This window comes from Carcharodon carcharias, chromosome 1, assembly GCF_017639515.1.
Source record: "Carcharodon carcharias isolate sCarCar2 chromosome 1, sCarCar2.pri, whole genome shotgun sequence".
Taxonomy (NCBI): Eukaryota; Metazoa; Chordata; class Chondrichthyes; order Lamniformes; family Lamnidae; genus Carcharodon; species Carcharodon carcharias.
Window position 1 is genome coordinate 200,428,371 of NC_054467.1, and position 24,185 is coordinate 200,452,555.

Sequence of the window (24,185 nt, forward strand, 5' to 3'; positions counted from 1 at the left end):
CATAAGACAACCCCCTCATCCCAGGGACCAATTTAGTGAGCCTTCACTGTGCAGCCTCCAATGCAAGTATATCCTTCATTAAACAGAACACTGTATTCCAAATGTGGTCTCATCAAAACCCAAGCATTGCAGCAGAACCTCTTTATTCCTGTACTCCAATCACCTTGCCAACATGCCATTTGCCGTCTTCCTTGGTTGCTGTACCTGCATGTTAACTTTCTATTTTCCTTGTCTGAGCATGTGTGTCACTTTGAAATCAATATGTACTAGTTTCACATCTATTGAAGAAAATCTGCTTTTCTATCTTTATAAACAAAGTGAATAATTTCACAAAACAATCTCTCTCTCCTTTAATCTCTAACAATCAAACAATTTTTTTATCTTTGATCTCAAACAATCAAATATGAAATAAATTGAGTTCAATGGGATTGAATTAAACTCCTAGTTTGAACCTGATAAACAAAACAATTAAACATCGACTTCAATTCGTACTCAACTATTCTATTAATTGTTTAACAGGAGCTTGGAGCAGTATCTCTTGATGGTTACTTTCATTTATGGAAAGCAGAGGACAATTTAACAAAGGTAATATTTCCTTTATTAACATTGAAAAAAGCTGTAAAATCACAAGTGAAATATTCATATTTTTAAAAGTTTACATAACTGCCACAAATGAGCCTGTTATGTTACTAGTTGCTGTACATCTTGAAACCAATATCATGTATAATGATGTGCTAGGTAGTGAATTAGATAAATTATCCCCAGTGCCTTTGGTTAAACTATTAACTGAGATTTAAAAAAGGACTCTTTTCGCTGACATGTTGGAAGGTGGAGTAAGATTTTATTTTATTCTTTCATTGGAAGTGTGTGTCCCTGGCTAGGCCAGCATTTATTGCCCATCCCTAATTGCCCTTGAGAATGTGGTGGTGAGCCGCCACCTTGAACTGCTGCAGTCCATGTGGTGTAGGGACACCTACAGTGCTGTTAAGGAGGGAGTTCCAGGATTTTGATCCAACGACAGTGAAGGAACGATAATATATTTCCAAGCCAGGATGGTGTGTGGCTTGGAGGGGATCTTGCAGTTGGCTGTGTTCCCATGCATCTGCTGCCTTTGTCCTTCTAGATGGAATGGGCTGCAGGTTTTGAAGGTGCTGTCAAAGGAGCCTTGTTGAATGGCTGCAGTGCATCTTGTAGGTGGTACTCACTGTTGCCATTGTGCATCGAGGATGGTGGAGGGACTGAATGTTTGTGGATGAGGTGCCAATCAAGCAGGCTGCTTTGTCCTGGATAGTGTTGAGCTTCTGGAGCGTCGAAGGAGCTGCACTCATCCAACCAAGTGGAGAGTAACCCATCACTTGTAGACGATGTGCCTTGTAGACGATGGACAGGCTTTGGAGAGTCCAGCTGATTTTGGGGGGATTCAGCCATGTTATTGCCATTGAATGCCATGGGGTAATGGTTAGATACTCTTTTGTTGGAGATGGTCAATGCCTCCTGCCACTTCTGTGGTGCAAATGTTATTTGCCCGTTATCAAACCGAGCGTTGTCCAGGTCTTGCTGCATATGGGCACAAACTGCTTCAGTATCTGAGGAGTCACCAATGTTGTTGAACATTGTGCAATCATCAATGGACATCACCACTTCTCACCTTATGACAGAGCGAGGGTCATTGATGGTTGAAGATGGTTGGGCCTAGGACACTACCCTGAGGAACTCCTGCAGTGAAGTCCTGGAACTGAGATGATTGACCTCCAACAGCCACAGCCATCTTCCTTTGTGCTAGGTATGGCTCCAACCATCAAAGTTTTCCCCCGACTTCCATTGACTCCAGTTTTGCTAGGGCTCCTTGGCACCACACTCGGTCAAATGCTGCCTTGATGTCAAGGGCAGTCAATTTCGCTCCACCTCTGGAGTTCAGCTCTTCTGTACATGTTTGAACCAAGGCTGTAATGAGGTCAGGAGCGAGTGACCCTGGCAGAACCCAAATTGAGCATCAGTGAGCAGGTTATTGCTAAGTGAGTGTCGCATCATAGCACCATTGATGACCCCTTTAATCACTTTACTGATGATTGAGAGTGGACTGATGAGACAGTAATTGGCTGGGATGGACTTGTCCTGCTTTTTGTCTACAATTTTCCACATTGCTGGGTAGATGCCAGTATTGTAGCTGTACAAGAACAGCTTGGCTAGGGTGCACCATTTCTGCAGCTCAAGTTTTCAGTACTATTGCTGGAATATTGTCAGGACCCCATAGCCTTTGCAGTATCCAGTGCCTTCAGCCATTTCTTGATATCTCATGGAGTGAATCGAATTGACTGAAGACTGGCATCTGTGATGCTGGGGACCTCTACAGGAGACTGAAATGGATCATCCACTCGGCACTTCTGGCTGAAGATTGTAGCAAATGTTTCAGCCTTATCTTTTGCACTGATGTGCTGGACTCTTCCTTCATAAGTATGGGGATATTTGTGAAGTCTCCCCCTCTAGATAGTTTATTTATCCACCACCATTCATGACTGGATGTGGCAGGACTGCAGAGCTTAGTTCTGATCCGTTGTTTCTGGGATTGTTTAGTCTATCACTTGCTGCTTTCACTATTTGGCGTGCAAGTAGTCCTGTGTTGTAGTTTCACCAGATTGAAACCTCATTTTTAAGCAAGCCTGGTGCTGCTCTTGGCATGTCCTCTTTCACTCTTCATTAAACTAGGGTTGATCCCCTAGTTTGATAGTAATGGTAGAGAGGAGGATATGTCGGGCTATGAAGTTACAGCTTTTGGTTGTTTACAATTCTGCTGCTGCTGAATGCCTAGTTTTGAATTGCTAGATCTGTTTGCGATCTAGCCCATTTAGCACAGGGGTATCACAACATGATGCAGGGTATCCTCAATGTGAAGTTGGAATTTTGCCTCTACAAAGACTGTGCGGTGGTCACTCCCACGAATACTATCATGGACAGATGCACCTGTGACGAGTAGATTGGTGAAGACGAGACCATGTAGGTTTTCCCCTCTTGTTAGTTTCTGCTGATTCATCAGCCGAGGGAGGGCAGTAGGTGTTAATCAGCAGAAGGTTCCTTGTCCATGCTTGACCTGATGCCATGAGACTTCATGGGTCCAGTGTCGATGTTGAGAACTCCCAAGGCAACTCTCTCCCGACTGTATACCACTGTGCCATCACATGTGGTGGGTTCTGTCTTTTTGCTGGGACAGGACATAGCCAGGGCTGGTGATGGTGGCGTGTGGAACATTGTCTGTAAGCTGTGATTCTGAATGACTTGTCTGTGGGCCGGCACTCCCAAAGTAGGCACAAGCCCCCAGAAGTTTGGAAGGAGGACTTTGCAGGGCCAACAGGGCTGGCTTGCTGTTGGCGTTTCCGATGCCTAGGCTGATGCGGGTGATCCGCCCCGTTTCATTCCTTTTTCTAGGCTTCGTAATGGTTTAATGCAACTGAGTGGCTTGCTAGGCCATTTCAGAGAGCATTTAAGTGTAAACCACATTGCTGTGGGCCTGGAGTCACATGTAGTCCAGATCAGGTAAGGATAGCAGATTTCCTTCCCTGTAGGGAAGTGAACCAAATGAGATTTTACAACAATCAACAATGATTTCACGGTCACTATTACCATGGCTAACTTTTTAATTCCAGATTTGTTAACTGAATTTAAATTCCACCAGATGCCATGGGTGAGATTCGAACCCATGTTCCCAAAGCTTTAGCCTGGGCCTTTGAATTATTAGATGGTGACATCATCACTAAACCACTGCCTCCCCTTAAATAGTTTGCTTTTAAGAAGGTTTGAATTCCTTGGGTGGTGATATGAATTTTATTTGCAGGTTAAAGAGTTGAATGGGTGAATAAGCATCAAAGGCCCTGAAAGAGTTTGAAAAAGATTTAATGAAATATGTTGAAGATAATTTTCTCATCAAGGAATGAATTACAACTGGTTGATTTTTGCAATGCTTGTACATTCACTAAGACATTGCATTAAAAGAAGCTAATCAGATCAAAAACATGATTAGTTTGGTGAACTCGGAAAGGGCCAGTAACAATTTTTTAAGTGTCAAATCTAGACAGGGGGGCTGCCTCCACAATATTTTCGTATATAAAGAAAATATTTAACTAATTCTACTTTTTCCATTTTACTATGTTTAAGAAAAACAATTTTTTAAATGATTAATACATTATTGTGGAAATGGAACTTGCCAATATTGAAATTGAATTACAAAATTTTAAATTTTCAAAAGGAATGGCTGTTTCTTGCCATCATTGATTTCATAGGTTTGTTAAATAATAGATTTCTCTTGCTTTTTGTCACAGTAAGTTAGAAAATACTATTGTTTTTGTTATTGTATATGGAAACATTTTTAAAAGAGAAAATATGTAAACTTTTCATGGTGATGCTTAGTTAATGAGCCCATCACCCAGTGATTAAAAAATGTTTTTTCTCAAATGAAATTTCTGTCCAAAATAAGGTTTTCAACAAAATAATTTATTTAAGGAGTAATTATTTCACAACATAATTAAGTTTATTAATTAAATTATATTTTATGTTTTGTGACTTTGAATACCTTGATTAAAATATTTACTTCAAGGCTTCAGCCACTACCAAAAGCCAGGGCTTAGAGGTAGTATTTTTGTTGAATATATGCAGTGTCCACAAATGCCCAGTCTTCAAAAGTGGCATTTAATTAGGCAAATGACAGTGAATCTTTGAGTCTGCAGCAAAACCTGGCTGTTTTCCAAAGTGCTTTGAATAAAACATTGGGCAAATTTCAAAAATTTTATTCAGGTGAAATGTATGTAGGTTGAAAAATATCAAGGATCTTCATTTCAATGTGAGCGCTTGTGTATTTACGTAAGAGGAGAAAAAGACACGTTGATTGAACATCTGTTGAAGCTTTTGTTGGTTTTGAATTCTAAATAACCCATAAGCCTAAGTCTTATGCTGAGGCATGCACGGTTTTTCCTCAGGAAAGGAAGAAATTAGTGTTTAAGAGACATGAAAAGGAATGAGAGCTTACAAATAAAAGATACAGAAATGATATAAATAAATGTGACTTTCAGACAAACAGAGAAAAAAGCAGATGGGTGGAAGGAGACTGGAGAGTGAGAGATGGGCCAGGCCAGTTATAAGGGACCATTTGTTTTGTCCTCTAGTCTAAAGAAAAAATGGGCGATTAACTATCTACTTCAGGGACATGTTCAATTTGTGTGACATTTAATCCGTGAAAACATATTTGGATAGAATTTTTTTTAAAAAATTAGCGATTTGTAAAATTCAACCCCAAGTAAAATTTAAATGCTTGTTTTCTGTTCAAGCTGCTGTCTACCAAGTTGCCACATTGTCGAGAAAATGTTTGCTTGGCGTATGGACAAGAATGGTCGGTATATGCTGTGGGGTCCCAAGCACATGTTTCTTTCCTTGATCCAAGGCAGCCTCAAAGCTATGTAAAGTCAGTCAGTTCCAGGGAGCGGGGCAGTGGTAAGTTGCAAGAAATTGAAGCTGTGTTCTCTGTTAGTGACTTAGCTGGGTAAATACATTGTCCTTTTTTCTGTCACCACTGGCATTTATTTATTCACTGCGTACATTTTATTCCAAGAAACAATATATTTAAAAATAAACAGGTTAAAAGTTGAATGAATAATGACATTTAACAATTAATCATCCAGATATTAATAAAGTTTTTATTTTGAAATATTTAAAAGCCTTTGTATTTTATAGAAGAGACATGTTCTACACTGCTTTTCATATCGATAAATGTACAGGTGAATATATTTACAGGTGAAATTTAATTATTTATATTTGTACAATAATTTAACACCTTATTTCTGAAAGAACAACTGAATAATGGCACTATCTTAATTGCTGTAGAACCTTTTTCAGGTTCATAATTTTTCTATGAGCTGGAGTGGAGATGTATGCCCTTGCTAGCAGATGATTGCCTCTACATAGGTAGGTAAGAGGGGAATCCTGTTACATAGGTGGAGATGGATCCAGATTGCTTGTATAGTTGCCTGCCTGGTACTTTTGGTACCGATCCATTTTACTCAAATGGGGATCCAAATGCGTTGCAGCTTGAATCTACCTGCCATTACCTGCACTTCAAATTTGTCTGCATCTCAAGTTAGATCTTTTGTACACACCCAGGATTTTGGCATGTGCTTAGTGGTGAACCACTATAGATTACGTGTTGATTTTGGGGCACCCGAAGACCATAAAAAAAGATAAATTTAAGGTTTTGAAATCATGTGCTTAATGTTTCTCAAGGCTAATTTTGATCATTTATTATCCTCCTTTATTGAATGGCTGTCACTTTCAGCTAAACAAAATAAGTGACAAGCATTCTGTGACTCATCCCTCAGGGCAATGCCTTGACCAATCAGGGTCAAGCTGCCTAGTTTAAATTTCAGCAATGCTTGGCAGTTTATTGTCAATCACCATCACTGGTGCATACTCCATGTCAACGCTTCTACCAATCGGTCTACTAGGCAACCAATCAGCACTCCCTCCTCATATAGTATAAATTGTCGTTTTCCCCTTATATTGGTATTGCAAAATATCCCGATGAGTGCAAGACAAAAAGCTTTTGATGTGCCTCTTTTTCAGCAATACTAATGCTTAAGATGGTCCATTTGATTAAAATGGTCAAAGGCATGCTGATCAAAGACAATTCCTTAGAATTGCAAGATATATACTTTCACACATTGACTTATAGCACTTGTGCTTCATCTTGTTTTGGCTATATCCCAAAGATTTTCACACGTATCTGGTCTTGTTTCCTTACGTTGTATGGGCAATTGACCTACTCAAAGTTTGTTCACCAGCTGTCCTTTCCAGGTCAAAAATCAGGAACATCAAGTTTCTAGTCAATCTCGTTTTTTTCAAAAAAATCAGAAGTATATGGAGGCTGGTTAAAAAGGCTCTTTTTCAAGTTATACAATATCTAATTCAGTATGTTTAACAATTTGAAGTTGACAAAATCATTTTCTATCGATTATATCAACTTTTCAGCTTATGGAGTTTGGACATCTTATGTTGTAGAACATTTTTTTCTTCAAGTGGAGCAAGAGTAATAAAATTCTTGAAAAGTTTATAATTACTGAATAAAACATAAATATACTGTAATTGTAAGATTGTGATAGCTCAGTGGATAAATTCTGAGTACTATAAGGGCTTGGATTGTCCCAAGTTTGTACCTTGATGTAAGGTGATATCAATCTAACACTGTCAGAGGCAGGAGGTGTGGGAAATAAAATGTGCTGGGGTCCTGTTTCTGATTTTTACCAAGTGACTCCAGCTGAAAATTGTGTTGTGTGATTAGATCGGGTGTAATACTTTCATTTCTGATAACCTGCTTATATCCCTGCTTGTGATCACACTTAGAATATCACATGTATTTTCTGACACAGATGTTTTCATTTCCATAACTTGTTGAAAAAAAATTCCATGCAATTTTTTAAAGTATTCATGTTTAAAGTATACATGTTCCATGTAATTAGCATGTAACTTGTATATTTATAATAATTTTTGACCCATCTTCAAATACATAGAAGCATACATAGAAAATAGCAGGAGTAGGCCATTTGGCCCTTTGAGCCTGCTCTGCCATTCATTATGATGATGGCTGATCATCCAACTCAATAGCCTGCTCCCGCTTTCTCCCCATATCTTTTGATCCCTTTCGCCCCAGGAGCTATATCTAACTCCTTGAAAACATACAATGTTTTGGCTTCAACTACTTGCTGTGGTAGCGAATTCCACAGGCTCACACTCTCTGGGTGAAGAAATTTCTCCTCATCTCAATCCTAAATGGTCTACCCCTTACCTTCAGACTGTGACCCCTAGTTCTGGACTCCCCCATCATCTGGAATATCCTTACTGCATCTACCCTGCCTAGTCCTGTTAGAGTTTTATGGGTTTCTATGAGATCTCCCCTCATTTTTCTGAACTCCAGCGAATATCGTAACCGACTCAATCTATTCTCATATGTCAGTCCCGCCATCCCAGGAATCAGTCAGTAAAACTCCCTCTATAGCAAGAACATCCTTCCTCAGATAAGGAGACCAAAACTGCGCACACTATTCCAGGTGTGGCCTCATCAAGACCCTGTATAATTGCAGCAAGACATCCCTGCTCCTGTACTCAAATCCTTTCACTATGAAGGCCAACCATTTGCCTTCTTTACCACCTGCTGCACCTGCATGCTTACCTTCAGCGGCTGGTGTACGAGGACACCCAGGTCTCTTTGCACATTCCGCTATCTCAATTTATAGCCATTCAGATAATCTGCCTTCCTGTTTTTGCTACCAAAATGGATAACCTCACATTTATCCACGTTATACTGCATCTGCCATGCATTTGCCCACTCACTCAGCTTGTCCAAATCACACTGAAACATCTCTGCATCCTGCTCACAGCTCACCCTCCCCACCCAGCTTTGTCTCATCTGCAAATTTGGAGATATTACATTCCGTTCCTTCATCTAAATCATTAATATATATTGTGAATAGCTGGGGTCCCAGCACCAATCCCTGCGTTACCCCACTGCCATTTGGAAAAAGACCGTTTATTCCTACTCTTTGTTTCCTGTCTGCCAACCAGTTTTCTATCCATCTCAATACACTACCCCCAATTCCACGTGCTTCAATTTTACACACCAGTCTCTTAAGTTGGACTTTGTCGAAAGCCTTCTGAAAGTCCAAATAAACCACATCCACTAGCTCCCCCTCATCAACTCTACTAGTTACGTCCTCGAAAAATTCCAGTAGATTTGTCAAGCATGATTTCCCTCCCATAAATCCATGCTGACTCTGTCCAATTCTGCCAATGTTTTCCAAGTGCTCAGCTGTTAAACCTTTTATAATGGACTCTAGAATTTTCACCATTACCAACATCAGGCTGACTGATCTATAATTCCCTGTTTTCTCTCTGCCTCCCTTTTTAAATAGTGGGGTTACATTAGCTACACTCCAATCTGTAGGAACTGTTCCAGAGCCTGTAGAATCTTGAAAGATGATCACCGATGTATTTTTAGGGCCACTTCCTTAAGTACTCGGATGTAGATTATCAGGCCCTGGGGATTTATCGGTCTTCAATCCCATCAATTTCCCCAATACCATTTCCCTACTAATACTGATTTCTTTCAGTTCTTCCCCCTCACTAAACCCTGTGTTCCCCAAAATTTCTGGTATGTTATTTGTGTCCTCCTTTGTGAAGACAGAACCAAAGTATTTATTTAGTTGGTCAGCCATTTCTTTGTTCCCCATTATAAATTCCCTTGTTTCTGATTGTAAGGGACCGACATTTGTCTTCACCAATCTTTTTCTCTTCACATACCGATAGAAACTTTTACAGTCAGTTTTTATGTTCCCTGCGAGCTTACTCTTATACTCTATTTTCCCCTTCTTAATCAATCCCTTGGTTCTCCTTTGCTGAATTCTAAATTGCTCCCAATCCTCAGGTTTGTTTTTTCTGGCCAATTTGTATGCCTCTTCCTTGCATCAAAGACTATCTCTAATTTTCCTTGTAAGCCATGGTTTGGCCACCTTTCCTGTTTTACTTTTGCACCAGACAGGAATAAATAATTGTTGCAGTTTACCCTTGCGCTTTTTGAATGTTTACCATTGCCTATCTACCGTCATCCCTTTAAGTAATGTTTCCCAATCCATCATAGCCAACTCATGCCTCATACCATTGTAGTTTCCTTTATTAAGATTCAGGACCATAGTCTCAGAATCAACTACATCACTCTCCATCTTGATGAAGAATTCCATCATATTATGATCACTCATCCCCAAGGGGATGATTGTCAATTATTCATTTCTCATTGCACAATACCCAGTCGAGGATGGCCTGTTCTCTCGTTGGTTCCTCAACATATTGGTCCAGAAAACCATCCCATATACACTCCAGGAATTCCTCCTCTACGGTATTGTTACTAATTTGATTTGCCCAATCTATATGCTGATGTTCCTTTATTGCATGAGTCTCTAATTTCCTGTTTAATGCCATTCCCAACATCACCACTACAGTTTGGGGGTCTATATACAACCCCCACCAATGTTTTTTGCCCCTTAGTGTTTCTCAGCTCTACCCATACAGACTCCACATCGTCAGAGCTAATATCTTTCCTCACTATTGCGTTAATTTCCTCGTTAACCAGCAATGTAATTCCACCGCCTTTTCCTTTTTGTCTGTCCTTCCTAAATACTGAATACCCCTGGATGTTCAGTTCCCATCCCTGGTTACCCTGTAACCATGCCTCCGTAATCCCGACTATATCATACCTGTTTACATCTATTTGCGTGGTTAATTCATCCACTTTTTGCGATTGTTCCTCGTGTTAAGGCACAGAGCCTTAAGGCTTGTCTTTTTAACATCACTTGCCCAGTTCCCACTATTTTCCACTGAGGCCCTGTTTGATTCTTGCCCTTGATTTCTCTGCCTTCACTTTTTTAATTCCCTTTTCTGCCTTTTGTTCTGGTCCTTGATTCCCCTTCCTCTGACTCCTTGCATAGGTTCCCATTCCCCCTGCCATTTTATTTTAAACCTTCCCCAACCACTCTAGCAAATATTCCCTAGGACATCAGTCCCGCACCTGCCCAGGTGTAACCGGTCCAGTTTGTACTGGTCCCACCTCCCCCAGAACCGGTCCCAATGTCCCAGGAATCTGAAACCCTCCCCCTCACACCATCTGTTCAGCCACGTATTCATCTGATATATCCTGCTATTTCTACTCTGACTAGCACGTGGCACTAGTAGTAATCCTGGGTTCACTACCTTTTGAGGTCCTACTTTTCAACTTACTTCCTAACTCCCTATATTCTGCTTTTCGGACCTCATCCCTTTTTTTTAAACCTATGCCATTTATGCCAATGTGTACCACGAGCACTTGCTGTTCACCCTCACCCTTCAGAATGCCCTGTAGCCGCACTGAGACATCCTTGACCCTAGCATCTGGGAGGCAACATACCATCCTGGAGCCACGTTTGCGGCCACAGAAGCACCTATCTATTCCCCTGTAACTATTGCATTCCCACGTTTTTTACACCTCTGCCAGGCAGAGCCAACCTTGGTGCAACAAATTTGGCTGTTGCTGCTTTCCCCGGAGAGGCCGTTCCCCCCAACAGTATCCAAAGCGGTATATCTGTTTTGCAGGGGAATAGCCACAGGAGATTCCTGCCTAGTCTTCTTGCTCTGCCTGGTGGTCACTCATTCCGTTCCTGCCTGTGGACTCTCAGCCAGCGATGTGAGCAGCTCTATGTGCAATCCACGACACTCTCCGCCTTGCGGATGCTCCACAGTGTCCCCAGCCACCGCTCCAGCTCCGAAACCCGGGCTTCCAGGAGCTGCAGCTGGAGACATTTCCCACACACATGCTGGCCCCGGGCTCTGGAAATGTTCCCGGCTTCCCACATAGAGCAGGAGGAGCACACCATGGCTTTGAGTTTTCCTGCCATGACTTACCCCTTTAAATTAAATTGAACCTTTTGGAAGATACTTAATATCAAATAATATCAATTACTTGAGGGCCCTTCTTCCCTGCTCCTTGTTGTTACAGAATACAGCCCTTACAAATGATGAACCGCAAAATAAGACATTTAAAACTATAAACGATAGAAGTAGTAAATACTTACCTGACCGTATTCACAGTACTCAAAGGATCTCCTCGTTCCCTCCTCACCGAACTCCCTCAGTCATCTCTGCTCTCCCAGCTCTTTTAAACTCCCGGCTCCCCTTGCGCTCCCTTTCGGCTCCCCGTTCCCCTTCGGCTCCCGGCTCCCCTCGCGCTCCCCTCCGGCTCCTGGCTCCCCTCGCGCTCCCCTCCGGCACCCAGCTTCCCTCGCACTCCCCTCCGGCTCCCGGCTCCCCTCGCGCTCCCCTCCGGCTCCCCTCGCGTTCCCCTCGCGCTCGCCTCCGGCTCCCCTCGCGCTCGCCTCCGGCTCCCCTCGCGCTCGCCTCCGGCTCCCCTCGCGCTCGCCTCCGGCTCCCCTCGCGCTCGCCTCCGGCTCCCCTCGCGCTCCCCTCCGGCTCCCCTCGCGCTCCCCTCCGGCTCCACTCGCGCTCGCCTCCGGCTCCCCTCGCGCTCCCCTCCGGCTCCCCTCGCGCTCCCCTCCGGCTCCCCTCGCGCTCCCCTCCGGCTCCCCTCGCGCTCGCCTCCGGCTCCCCTCGCGCACCCCTCGCGCTCCCCTCGCGCTCCCCTCCGGCTCCCCTCGCGCTCCCCTCCGGCTCCCCTCGCGCTCCCCTCCGGCTCCCCTCGCGCTCGCCTCCGGCTCCCCTCGCGCTCGCCTCCGGCTCCCCTCGCGCTCGCCTCCGGCTCCCCTCGCGCTCGCCACCGGCTCCCCTCGCGCTCGCCACCGGCTCCCCTCGCGCTCCCCTCGCGCTCCCCTCCGGCTCCCCTCGCGCTCCCCTCCGGCTCCCCTCGCGCTCCCCTCCGGCTCCCCTCGCGCTCCCCTCCGGCTCCCCTCGCGCTCCCCTCCGGCTCCCCTCGCGCTCCCCTCCGGCTCCCCTCGCGCTCCCCTCCGGCTCCCCTCGCGCTCCCCTCCGGCTCCCCTCGCGCTCCCCTCCGGCTCCCCTCGCGCTCCCCTCCGGCTCCCCTCGCGCTCCCCTCCGGCTCCCCTCGCGCTCCCCTCCGGCTCCCCTCGCGCTCCCCTCCGGCTCCCCTCGCGCTCCCCTCCGGCTCCCCTCGCGCTCCCCTCCGGCTCCCCTCGCGCTCCCCTCCGGCTCCCCTCGCGCTCCCCTCCGGCTCCCCTCGCGCTCCCCTCCGGCTCCCCTCGCGCTCCCCTCCGGCTCCCCTCGCGCTCCCCTCCGGCTCCCCTCGCGCTCCCCTCCGGCTCCCCTCGCGCTCCCCTCCGGCTCCCCTCGCGCTCCCCTCCGGCTCCCCTCGCGCTCCCCTCCGGCTCCCCTCGCGCTCCCCTCCGGCTCCCCTCGCGCTCCCCTCCGGCTCCCCTCGCGCTCCCCTCCGGCTCCCCTCGCGCTCCCCTCCGGCTCCCCTCCGGCTCCCCTCGCGCTCCCCTCCGGCTCCCCTCGCGCTCCCCTCCGGCTCCCCTCGCACTCCCGGCTCCCCTCGCGTTCCCCTTCGGCTCCCGGCTCCCCTCGCGCTCCCCACCGGCTCCCCTCTGGCTCCCGGCTCCCCTCGTGCTCCCCTCCGGCTCCCCTCGCGCTCCCCTCCGGCTCCCCTCGCGCTCCCGGCTCCCCTCGCGTTCCCCTTCGGCTCCCGGCTCCCCTCGAGCTCCCCTCCGGCTCCCGGCTCCCCTCGCGCTCCCCTCCGGCTCCCCTCGCGCTCCCGGCTCCCCTCGCGCTCTCCTCCCGCTCCCGGCTCCCCTCGCGCTCCCCTCCGGCTCCCGGCTCCCCTCGCGCTCCCCTCCGGCTCCCGGCTCCCCTCGCGCTCCCCTCCGGCTCCCGGCTCCCCTCGCGCTCCCCTCCGGCTCCCGGCTCCCCTCGCGCTCCCCCTCCGGCCCCGGCTCCCCTCGCGCTCCCCTCCGGCTCCCGGCTTCCCTCGCGCTCCTCTCCGGCTCCCGGCTCCACGTCGCGCGTCCTCTCCGGCTCCCGGCTCCCCTCGCGCTCCCCTCCGGCTCCCGGCAACCCCTCGCGCTCCCCTCCGGCTCCCCTCGCGCTCCCCTCCGGCTCCCCTCGCGCTCCCCTCCGGCTCCCCTCGCGCTCCCCCTCTCGGCTCCCCTCGCGCTCCCCTCCGGCTCCCCTCGCGCTCCCCTCCGGCCTCCCCTCGCGCTCCCCCCGGCTCCCCTCGCGTTCCCCTTCGGCTCCCGGCTCCCCTCGATCTCCCCTCCGGCTCCCCGGCTCCCCTCGCGCTCCCCTCCGGCTCCCCTCGCGCTCCCGGCTCCCCTCGCGCTCTCCTCCCGCTCCCGGCTCCCCTCGCGCTCCCCTCCGGCTCCCGGCTCCCCTCGCGCTCCCCTCCGGCTCCCGGCTCCCCTCCGGCTCCCGGCTCCCCTCGCGCTCCCCTCCGGCTCCCGGCTCCCCTCGCGCTCCCCTCCGGCTCCCGGCTCCCCTCGCGCTCCCCTCCGGCTCCCGGCTCCCCTCGCGCTCCCCTCCGGCTCCCGGCTCCCCTCGCGCTCCCCTCTGGCTCCCGGCTCCCCTCGTGCTCCCCTCCGGCTCCCCTCGCGCTCCCCTCCGGCTCCCCTCGCGCTCCCGGCTCCCCTCGCGTTCCCCTTCGGCTCCCGGCTCCCCTCGAGCTCCCCTCCGGCTCCCGGCTCCCCTCGCGCTCCCCTCCGGCTCCCCTCGCGCTCCCGGCTCCCCTCGCGCTCCCCTCCCGCTCCCGGCTCCCCTCGCGCTCCCCTCCGGCTCCCGGCTCCCCTCGCGCTCCCCTCCGGCTCCCGGCTCCCCTCGCGCTCCCCTCCGGCTCCCGGCTCCCCTCGCGCTCCTCTCCGGCTCCCGGCTCCCCTCGCGCTCCCCTCCGGCTCCCGGCTCCCCTCGCGCTCCCCTCCGGCTCCCGGCTCCCCTCGCGCTCCCCTCCGGCTCCCGGCTTCCCTCGCGCTCCTCTCCGGCTCCCGGCTCCACTCGCGCTCCTCTCCGGCTCCCGGCTCCCCTCGCGCTCCCCTCCGGCTCCCGGCACCCCTCGCGCTCCCCTCCGGCTCCCCTCGCGCTCCCCTCCGGCTCCCCTCGCGCTCCCCTCCGGCTCCCCTCGCGCTCCCCTCCGGCTCCCCTCGCGCTCCCCTCCGGCTCCCCTCGCGCTCCCCTCCGGCTCCCCTCGCGCTCCCCTCCGGCTCCCCTCGCGCTCCCGGCTCCCCTCGCGTTCCCCTTCGGCTCCCGGCTCCCCTCGAGCTCCCCTCCGGCTCCCGGCTCCCCTCGCGCTCCCCTCCGGCTCCCCTCGCGCTCCCGGCTCCCCTCGCGCTCTCCTCCCGCTCCCGGCTCCCCTCGCGCTCCCCTCCGGCTCCCGGCTCCCCTCGCGCTCCCCTCCGGCTCCCGGCTCCCCTCCGGCTCCCGGCTCCCCTCGCGCTCCCCTCCGGCTCCCGGCTCCCCTCGCGCTCCCCTCCGGCTCCCGGCTCCCCTCGCGCTCCCCTCCGGCTCCCGGCTCCCCTCGCGCTCCCCTCCGGCTCCCCTCGCGCTCCCCTCCGGCTCCCGGCTCCCCTCGCGCTCCCCTCCGGCTCCCGGCTCCCCTCGCGCTCCCCTCCGGCTCCCGGCTCCCTCGCGTCCCCTCCGGCTCCCCTCGCGCTCCCCTCCGGCTCCCCTCGCGCTCCCCTCCGGCTCCCCTCGCGCTCCCCTCCGGCTCCCCTCGCGCTCCCCTCCGGCTCCCCTCGCGCTCCCGGCTCCCCTCGCGTTCCCCTTCGGCTCCCGGCTCCCCTCGAGCTCCCCTCCGGCTCCCGGCTCCCCTCGCGCTCCCCTCCGGCTCCCCTCGCGCTCCGGACTCCCCTCGCGCTCTCCTCCCGCTCCCGGCTCCCCTCCGGCTCCCGGCTCCCCTCGCGCTCCCCTCCGGCTCCCGGCTCCCCTCGCGCTCCCCTCCGGCTCCCCTCGCGCTCCCGGCTCCCCTCGCGCTCCCGGCTCCCCTCGCGCTCCCGGCTCCCCTCGCGCTCCCGGCTCCCCTCGCGCTCCCGGCTCCCCTCGCGCTCCCGGCTCCCCTCGCGCTCCCGGCTCCCCTCGCGCTCCCCTCCGGCTCCCGGCTCCCCTCGCGCTCCCCTCCGCTCCCGGCTCCCCTCGCGCTCCCCTCCGGCTCCCGGCTCCCCTCGCGCTCCCCTCCGGCTCCCGGCTCCCCTCGCGCTCCCCTCCGGCTCCCGGCTCCCCTCGCGCTCCCCTCCGGCTCCCGGCTCCCCTCGCGCTCCCCTCCGGCTCCCGGCTCCCCTCGCGCTCCCCTCCGGCTCCCGGCTCCCCTCGCGCTCCCCTCCGGCTCCCGGCTCCCCTCGCGCTCCCCTCCGGCTCCCGGCTCCCCTCGCGCTCCCCTCCGGCTCCCGGCTCCCCTCGCGCTCCCCTCCGGCTCCCGGCTCCCCTCGCGCTCCCCTCCGGCTCCCGGCTCCCCTCGCGCTCCCCTCCGGCTCCCGGCTCCCCTCGCGCTCCCTCCGGCTCCCGGCTCCCCTCGCGCTCCCCTCCGGCTCCCGGCTCCCCTCGCGCTCCCTCCGGCTCCCCTCGGCTCCCCTCCGGCTCCCCTCGCGCTCCCTCGGCTCCCCTCGCGCTCTCCCCTCCGGCTCCCTCGGCTCCCCTCCGCGCTCCCCTCGCGGCTCCCTCGGCTCCCCTCGCGCTCCCCTCCGGTCCCCTCGCGCCTCCCCTCCGGCTCCCCTCGCGCTCCCCCTCCGGCTCCCCTCGCGCTCCCTCCGGCTCCCCTCGCGCTCCCCTCCGGCTCCCCTCGCGCTGCCCTCCGGCTCCCCTCGCGCTCCCCTCCGGCTCCCCTCGCGCTCCCGGCTCCCCTCGCGTTCCCTTCCGGCTCCCGGCTCCCCTCGCGCTCCCCTCCGGCTCCCCTCGCGCTCCCGGCTCCCCTCGCGCTCCCCTCCCGCTCCCGGCTCCCCTCGCGCTCTCCTCCCGCTCCCGGCTCCCCTCGCGCTCCCCTCCGGCTCCCGGCTCCCCTCGCGCTCCCCTCCGGCTCCCGGCTCCCCTCGCGCTCCCCTCTGGCTCCCGGCTCCCCTCGTGCTCCCCTCCGGCTCCCCTCGCGCTCACCCTCCGCTCCCGCTCCCCTCGCGCTCCGGCTCCCCTCCCCCGCGTTTCCCCTTCGCTCCCGGCTCCCCTCGAGCTCCCCCTCCGCTCCCGGCTCCCCCTCGCGCTCCCCTCCGGCTCCCTCGCGCTCCCGTCTCCCCGCGCTCTCCTCCCGCTCCCGGCTCCCCTCGCGCTCCCCTCCGGCTCCCGGCTCCCCTCAGCGCTCCCCTCCGGCTCCCGCTCCCCTCACGCTCCCCTCCGCTCCCGGCTCCCCTCGGGCGCTCCCCTCCGGCTCCCGGCTCCCCTCGCGCTCCCCACCGGCTCCCGGCTCCCCTCGCAGCTCCCCCTCCGGCTCCCGGCTCTTCCCTCGCGCTCCCCTCCGGCTCCCGGCTTCCCTCGCGCTCACTCTCCGGCTCCCGGCTCCACTCGCGCGCTCCTCTCCGGCTCCCGGCTCCCCTCGCGCTCCCCTCCGGCTCCCGGCTCCCCTCGCGCTCCCCTCCGGCTCCCCTCGCGCTCCCCTCCGGCTCCCCTCGCGCTCCCCTCCGGCTCCCCTCGCGCTCCCCTCCGGCTCCCCTCGCGCTCCCCTCCGGCTCCCCTCGCGCTCCCCTCCGGCTCCCCTCGCGCTCCCCTCCGGCTCCCCTCGCGCTCCCCTCCGGCTCCCCTCACGCTCCCGGCTCCCCTCGCGCTCCCGGCTCCCCTCGCGTTCCCCTCCGGCTCCCCTCGCGCTCTCCTCCCGCTCCCGGCTCCCCTCGCGCTCCCCTCCGGCTCCCGGCTCCCCTCGCGCTCCCCTCCGGCTCCCGGCTCCCCTCGCGCTCCCCTCCGGCTCCCGGCTCCCCTCGCGCTCCCCTCCGGCTTCCGGCTCCCCTCGCGCTCCCCTCCGGCTTCCGGCTCCCCTCGCGCTCCCCTCCGGCTTCCGGCTCCCCTCGCGCTCCCCTCCGGCTTCCGGCTCCCCTCGCGCTCCCCTCCGGCTCCCGGCTCCCCTCGCGCTCCCGGCTCCCCTCGCGCTCCCGGCTCCCCTCGCGCTCCCGGCTCCCCTCGCGCTCCCGGCTCCCCTCGCGCTCCCGGCTCCCCTCGCGCTCCCGGCTCCCCTCGCGCTCCCGGCTCCCCTCGCGCTCCCGGCTCCCCTCGCGCTCCCGGCTCCCCTCGCGCTCCCGGCTCCCCTCGCGCTCCCGGCTCCCCTCGCGCTCCCGGCTCCCCTCGCGCTCCCGGCTCCCCTCGCGCTCCCGGCTCCCCTCGCGCTCCCGGCTCCCCTCGCGCTCCCGGCTCCCCTCGCGCTCCCGGCTCCCCTCGCGCTCCCGGCTCCCCTCGCGCTCCCGGCTCCCCTCGCGCTCCCGGCTCCCCTCGCGCTCCCGGCTCCCCTCGCGCTCCCGGCTCCCCTCGCGCTCCCGGCTCCCCTCGCGCTCGCCTCCGGCTCCCCTCGCGCTCGCCTCCGGCTCCCCTCGCGCTCGCCTCCGGCTCCCCCTCGCGCTCGCCTCCGGCTCCCCTCGCGCTCGCCTCCGGCTCCCCTCGCGCTCGCCTCCGGCTCCCCTCGCGCTCGCCTCCGGCTCCCCTCGCGCTCGCCTCCGGCTCCCCTCGCGCTCCCCTCCGGCTCCCCTCGCGCTCGCCTCCGGCTCCCCTCGCGCTCGCCTCCGGCTCCCCTCGCGCTCGCCTCCGGCTCCCCTCGCGCTCCCCTCCGGCTCCCTCGCGCTCCCCTCCGGCTCCCCTCGCGCTCCCCTCCGGCTCCCCTCGCGCTCCCCCACCGGCTCCCCTCGCGCTCCCCTCCGGCTCCCCTCGCGCTCCCCTCCGGCTCCCCTCGCGCTCCCCTCCGGCTCCCCTCGCGCTCCCCTCCGGCTCCCCTCGCGCTCCCCTCCGGCTCCCCTCGCGCTCCCCTCCGGCTCCCCTCGCGCTCCCTCCGGCTCCCCTCGCGCTCCCCTCCGGCTCCCCTCGCGCTCCCCTCCGGCTCCCCTCGCGCTCCCCCTCCGGCTCCCCTCGCGCTCCCCTCCGGCTCCCCTCGCGCTCCCCTCCGGCTCCCCTCGCGCTCCCCTCCGGCTCCCCTCGCGCTCCCTCCGGCTCCCCTCGCGCTCCCCTCCGGCTCCCCTCGCGCTCCCCTCCGGCTCCCCTCGCGCTCCCCTCCGGCTCCCCTCGCGCTCCCCTCGCGCTCCCCTCCGGCTCCCCTCGCGCTCCCCTCGCGCTCCCCTCCGGCTCCCCTCGCGCTCCCCTCCGGCTCCCCTCGCGCTCCCCGCTCCCCTCTCGCGTTCCCCTTCGGCTCCCGGCTCCCCTCGCGCTCCCCACCGGCTCCCCTCGCCTCCCGGCTCCCCTCGCGCTCCCCTCCGGCTCCCGGCTCCCCTCGCGCTCCCCACCGGCTCCCCCTGGCTCCCCTGGCTCCCCTCCGGCTCCCGGCTCCCCTCGCGCTCCCCTCCGGCTCCCCTCGCGCTCGCCCCTCCCCTCCCGCTCCCCCGCTCCCCTCGCGCTCCCCTCCGGCTCCCGCTCCCCTCGCGCTCCCCTCCGGCTCCCGGCTCCCGGCTCCCCTCGCGCTCCCCTCCGGCTCCCCTCGCGCTCCCGGCTCCCCTCGCGCTCTCCTCCCGCTCCCGGCTCCCCTCGCGCTCCCCTCCGGCTCCCGCTCCCTCCCGCTCCCCTCGCGCTCCCGGCTCCCCTCGCGCTCCTCCGGCTCCCCTCGCGCTCCCGGCTCCCCTCGCGCTCCCGGCTCCCCTCGCGCTCCCGGCTCCCCTCGCGCACCCGGCTCCCTCGCGCTCCCGGCTCCCCTCGCGCTCCGGCTCCCCTCGCGCTCCCCGGCTCCCCTCGCGCTCCCGGCTCCCCTCGCGCTCCCGGCTCCCCTCGCGCTCCCGGCTCCCCTCGCGCTCGCCTCCGGCTCCCCTCGCGCTCGCCTCCGGCTCCCCTCGCGCTCGCCTCCGGCTCCCCTCGCGCTCGCCTCCGGCTCCCCTCGCGCTCGCCTCCGGCTCCCCTCGCGCTCGCCTCCGGCTCCCCTCGCGCTCCCCTCCGGCTCCCCTCGCGCTCGCCTCCGGCTCCCCTCGCGCTCGCCTCCGGCTCCCCTCGCGCTCCCCTCCGGCTCCCCTCGCGCTCCCCTCCGGCTCCCCTCGCGCTCCCCTCCGGCTCCCCTCGCGCTCCCCTCCGGCTCCCCTCGCGCTCCCCTCCGGCTCCCCTCGCGCTCCCCTCCGGCTCCCCTCGCGCTCCCCTCCGGCTCCCCTCGCTCTCCTCCGGCTCCCCTCGCGCTCCCCTCCGGCTCCCCTCGCGCTCCCCTCCGGCTCCCCTCGCGCTCCCCTCCGGCTCCCCTCGCGCTCGCCCTCCGGCTCCCCTCGCGCTCCCCTCCGGCTCCCCTCGCGCTCCCCTCCGCTCCCCTCGCGCTCCCCTCCGGCTCCCCTCGCGCTCCCCTCCGGCTCCCCTCGCGCTCCCCTCCGGCTCCCCTCGCGCTCCCCTCCGGCTCCCCTCGCGCTCCCCTCGCGCTCCCCTCCGGCTCCCCTCGCGCTCCCCTCCGGCTCCCCTCGCGCTCCCCTCCGGCTCCCCTCGCGCTCCCCTCCGGCTCCCCTCGCGCTCCCCTCCGGCTCCCCTCGCGCCTCCCCCTCCGGCTCCCCTCGCGCTCCCCTCCGGCTCCCCTCGCGCTCCCCCCGGCTCCCCTCCGGCTCCCCTCGCGCTCCCTCCAGCTCCCCTCGCGCTCCCCTCCGGCTCCCCTCGCACTCCCGGCTCCCCTCGCGTTCCCCTTCGGCTCCCGGCTCCCCTCGCGCTCCCCACCGGCTCCCCTCGCACTCCCGGCTCCCCTCGCGTTCCCCTTCGGCTCCCGGCTCCCCTCGCGCTCCCCACCGGCTCCCCTCTGGCTCCCCGCTGGCTCCCCTCTGGCTCCCGGCTCCCCTCGTGCTCCCCTCCGGCTCCCCTCGCGCTCCCCTCCGGCTCCCCTCGCGCTCCCGGCTCCCCTCGCGTTCCCCTTCGGCTCCCGGCTCCCCTCGAGCTCCCCTCCGGCTCCCGGCTCCCCTCGCGCTCCCCTCCGGCTCCCCTCGCACTCCCGGCTCCCCTCGCGCTCTCCTCCCGCTCCCGGCTCCCCTCGCGCTCCCCTCCGGCTCCCGGCTCCCCTCGCGCTCCCCTCCGGCTCCCGGCTCCGCTCGCGCTCCCCTCCGGCTCCCGGCTCCCCTCGCGCTCCCCTCCGGCTCCCGGCTCCCCTCGCGCTCCCCTCCGGCTCCCGGCTCCCCTCGCGCTCCCCTCCGGCTCCCGGCTCCCCTCGCGCTCCCCTCCGGCTCCCGGCTTCCCTCGCGCTCCCCTCCGGCTCCCGGCACCCCTCGCGCTCCCCTCCGGCTCCCCTCGCGCTCCCGCTCCGGCTCCCCTCGCGCTCCCCTCCGGCTCGCCCTCGCGCTCCCCTCCGGCTCCCCTCAGCGCTCCCTCCGGCTCCCTCGCGCTCCCGGCTCCCCTCGCGTCCCCCTCGGCTCCCGGCTCCCCTCGAGCTCCCCTCGCGCTCCCGGCTCCCCTCGCGCTCCCCTCCGGCTCCCCTCGCGCTCCCGGCTCCCTCGCGCTCTCCTCCCGCTCCGGCTCCCCTCGCGCTCCCCTCCGGCTCCCGGCTCCCTCTCGCGCTCCCCTCCGGCTCCCGGGCTCCCCTCGCGCTCCCCCTCGGCTCCCCTCGCGCTCCCCTCCGGCTCCCCTCGCGCTCCCCTCCGGCTCCCCTCGCGCTCCCCTCCGGCTCCCCTCGCGCTCTCCTCCGGCTCCCCTCGCGCTCCCGGCTCCCCTCGCGTTCCCCTTCGGCTCCCGGCTCCCCTCGCGTTCCCCTTCGGCTCCCGGCTCCCCTCGCGCTCCCCTCCGGCTCCCGGCTCCCCTCGCGCTCCCCTCCGGCTCCCGGCTCCCCTCGCGCTCCCTTCCAGCTCCCGGCTCCCCTCGCGCTCCCCTCCGGCTCCCCTCGCGCTCCACTCCGGCTCCCCTCGCGCTCCCCTCCGGCTCCCGGCTCCCCTCGCGCTCCCCTCCGGCTCCCGGCTCCCCTCGCGCTCCCCTCCGGCTCCCGGCTCCCCTCGCGCTCCCCTCCGGCTCCCCGGCTCCCCTCGCGCTCCCCTCCGGCTCCCGGCTCCCCTCGCGCTCCCCTCCGGCTCCCGGCTCCCCTCGCGCTCCCCTCCGGCTCCCGGCTCCCCTCGCGCTCCCCTCCGGCTCCCGGCTCCCCTCGCGCTCCCCTCCGGCTCCCGGCTCCCCTCGCGCTCCCCTCCGGCTCCCGGCTCCCCTCGCGCTCCCCTCCGGCTCCCGGCTCCCCTCGCGCTCCCTTCCGGCTCCCGGCTCCCCTCGCGCTCCCCTCCGGCTCCCCTCGCGCTCCCCTCCGGCTCCCCTCGCGCTCCCCTCCGGCTCCCCTCGCGCTCCCCTCCGGCTCCCCTCGCGCTCCCCTCCGGCTCCCCTCGCGCTCCCCTCCGGCTCCCCTCGCGCTCCCCTCCGGCTCCCCTCGCGCTCCCCTCCGGCTCCCCTCGCGCTCCCGGCTCCCCTCGCGCTCCCTTCCGGCTCCCGGCTCCCCTCGCGCTCCCCTCCGGCTCCCCTCGCGCTCCCGGCTCCCCTCGCGCTCCCCTCCCGCTCCCGGCTCCCCTCGCGCTCCCCTCCCGCTCCCGGCTCCCCTCGCGCTCCCCTCCGGCTCCCGGCTCCCCTCGCGCTCCCCTCCGGCTCCCGGCTCCCCTCGCGCTCCCCTCCCGGCTCCCGGCTCCCCACGCGCTCCCCTCCGCTCCCGGCTCCCCTCGCGCTCCCCTCCCGCTCCCGGCTCCCCTCGCGCTCCCCTCCGGCTCCCGGCTCCCCTCGCGCTCCCCTCCGGCTCCCGGCTCCCCTCGCGCTCCCCTCCGGCTCCCGGCTCCCCTCGCGCTCCCCTCCGGCTCCCGGCTCCCCTCGCGCTCCCCTCCGGCTCCCGGCTCCCCTCGCGCTCCCCTCCGGCTCCCGGCTCCCCTCGCGCTCCCCTCGCGCTCCCGGCTCCCCTCGCGCTCCCCTCCGGCTCCCGGCTCCCCTCGCGCTCCCCTCCGGCTCCCGGCTCCCCTCGCGCACCCCTCCGGCTCCCCTCGCGCTCCCCTCCGGCTCCCCTCGCGCTCCCCTCCGGCTCCCCTCGCGCTCCCCTCCGGCTCCCCTCGCGCTCCCCTCCGGCTCCCCTCGCGCTCCCCTCCGGCTCCCCTCGCGGCTCCCCTCCGGCTCCCTCGCGCTCCCCTCCGGCTCCCCTCGCGCTCCCCTCCGGCTCCCCTCACGCTCCCGGCTCCCCTCGCGCTCCCGGCTCCCCTCGCGTTCCCCTCCGGCTCCCCTCGCGCTCTCCTCCCGCTCCCGGCTCCCCTCGCGCTCCCCTCCGGCTCCCGGCTCCCCTCGCGCTCCCCTCCGGCTCCCGGCTCCCCTCGCGCTCCCCTCCGGCTCCCGGCTCCCCTCGCGCTCCCCTCCGGCTTCCGGCTCCCCTCGCGCTCCCCTCCGGCTTCCGGCTCCCCTCGCGCTCCCCTCCGGCTCCCGGCTCCCCTCGCGCTCCCGGCTCCCCTCGCGCTCCCGGCTCCCCTCGCGCTCACCGGCTCCCCTCGCGCTCCCGGCTCCCCTCGCGCTCCCGGCTCCCCTCGCGCTCCCGGCTCCCCTCGCGCTCCGGCTCCCCTCGCGCTCCCGGCTCCCCTCGCGCTCCCGGCTCCCCTCGCGCTCCCGCTCCCCTCGCGCTCCCGGCTCCCCTCGCGCTCCCGGCTCCCTCGCGCTCCCGGCTCCCCTCGCGCTCCCGGCTCCCTCGCGCTCCCGGCTCCCCTCGCGCTCCCGGCTCCCCTCGCGCTCCCCGGCTCCCCTCGCGCTCCACCGGCTCCCCTCGCGCTCCCCGGCTCCCCTCGCGCTCACCGGCTCCCCTCGCGCTCCCGGCTCCCCTCGCGCTCCCGGCTCCCCTCGCGCTCCCGGCTCCCCTCGCGCTCCCGGCTCCCCTCGCGCTCCCGGCTCCCCTCGCGCTCCCGGCTCCCCTCGCGCTCCCCTCCGGCTCCCCTCGCGCTCCCCTCCGGCTCCCCTCGCGCTCCCCTCCGGCTCCCCTCGCGCTCCCCTCCGGCTCCCCTCGCGCTCCCCTCCGGCTCCCCTCGCGCTCCCCTCCGGCTCCCCTCGCGCTCCCCTCCGGCTCCCCTGGCGCTCCCCTCCGGCTCCCCTGGCGCTCCCCTCCGGCTCCCCTGGCGCTCCCCTCCGGCTCCCCTGGCGCTCCCCTCCGGCTCCCCTCGCGCTCCCCTCCGGCTCCCCTCGCGCTCCCCTCCGGCTCCCCTCGCGCTCCCCTCCGGCTCCCCTCGCGCTCCCCTCCGGCTCCCCTCCGGCTCCCCTCGCGCTCCCCTCCGGCTCCCCTCGCGCTCCCCTCCGGCTCCCCTCGCACTCCCGGCTCCCCTCGCGTTCCCCTTCGGCTCCCGGCTCCCCTCGCGCTCCCCACCGGCTCCCCTCGCACTCCCGGCTCCCCTCGCGTTCCCCTTCGGCTCCCGGCTCCCCTCGCGCTCCCCACCGGCTCCCCTCTGGCTCCCCACCGGCTCCCCTCTGGCTCCCCGCTGGCTCCCCTCTGGCTCCCGGCTCCCCTCGTGCTCCCCTCCGGCTCCCTCGCGCTCACCCTCCGGCTCCCCTCGCGCTCCCGGCTCCCTCGCGTTCCCCTTCGGCTCCCGGCTCCCCTCGAGCTCCCCTCCCGCTCCCGGCTCCCCTCGCGCTCT

General features: G+C 61.8%; 1 protein-coding gene across 2 annotated transcripts in view; it reads left to right on the forward strand.

The window, feature by feature from the left end:
* The window catches only part of dcaf12 (DDB1 and CUL4 associated factor 12), a 154,739-nt gene that overhangs the window by 73,473 nt on the left and 57,081 nt on the right, over positions 1-24,185 (forward strand). For both annotated transcript variants that reach the window (XR_005943541.1, XM_041191776.1), the window contains exons 6-7: positions 520-585; positions 5,316-5,478. Coding sequence is in view for 1 of the 2 variants with exons in the window: in XM_041191776.1 (XP_041047710.1) it covers positions 520-585; positions 5,316-5,478 (229 nt within the window). In the remaining variant the exon portion in view is untranslated. The remainder of the gene's footprint in view (positions 1-519; positions 586-5,315; positions 5,479-24,185) is intronic.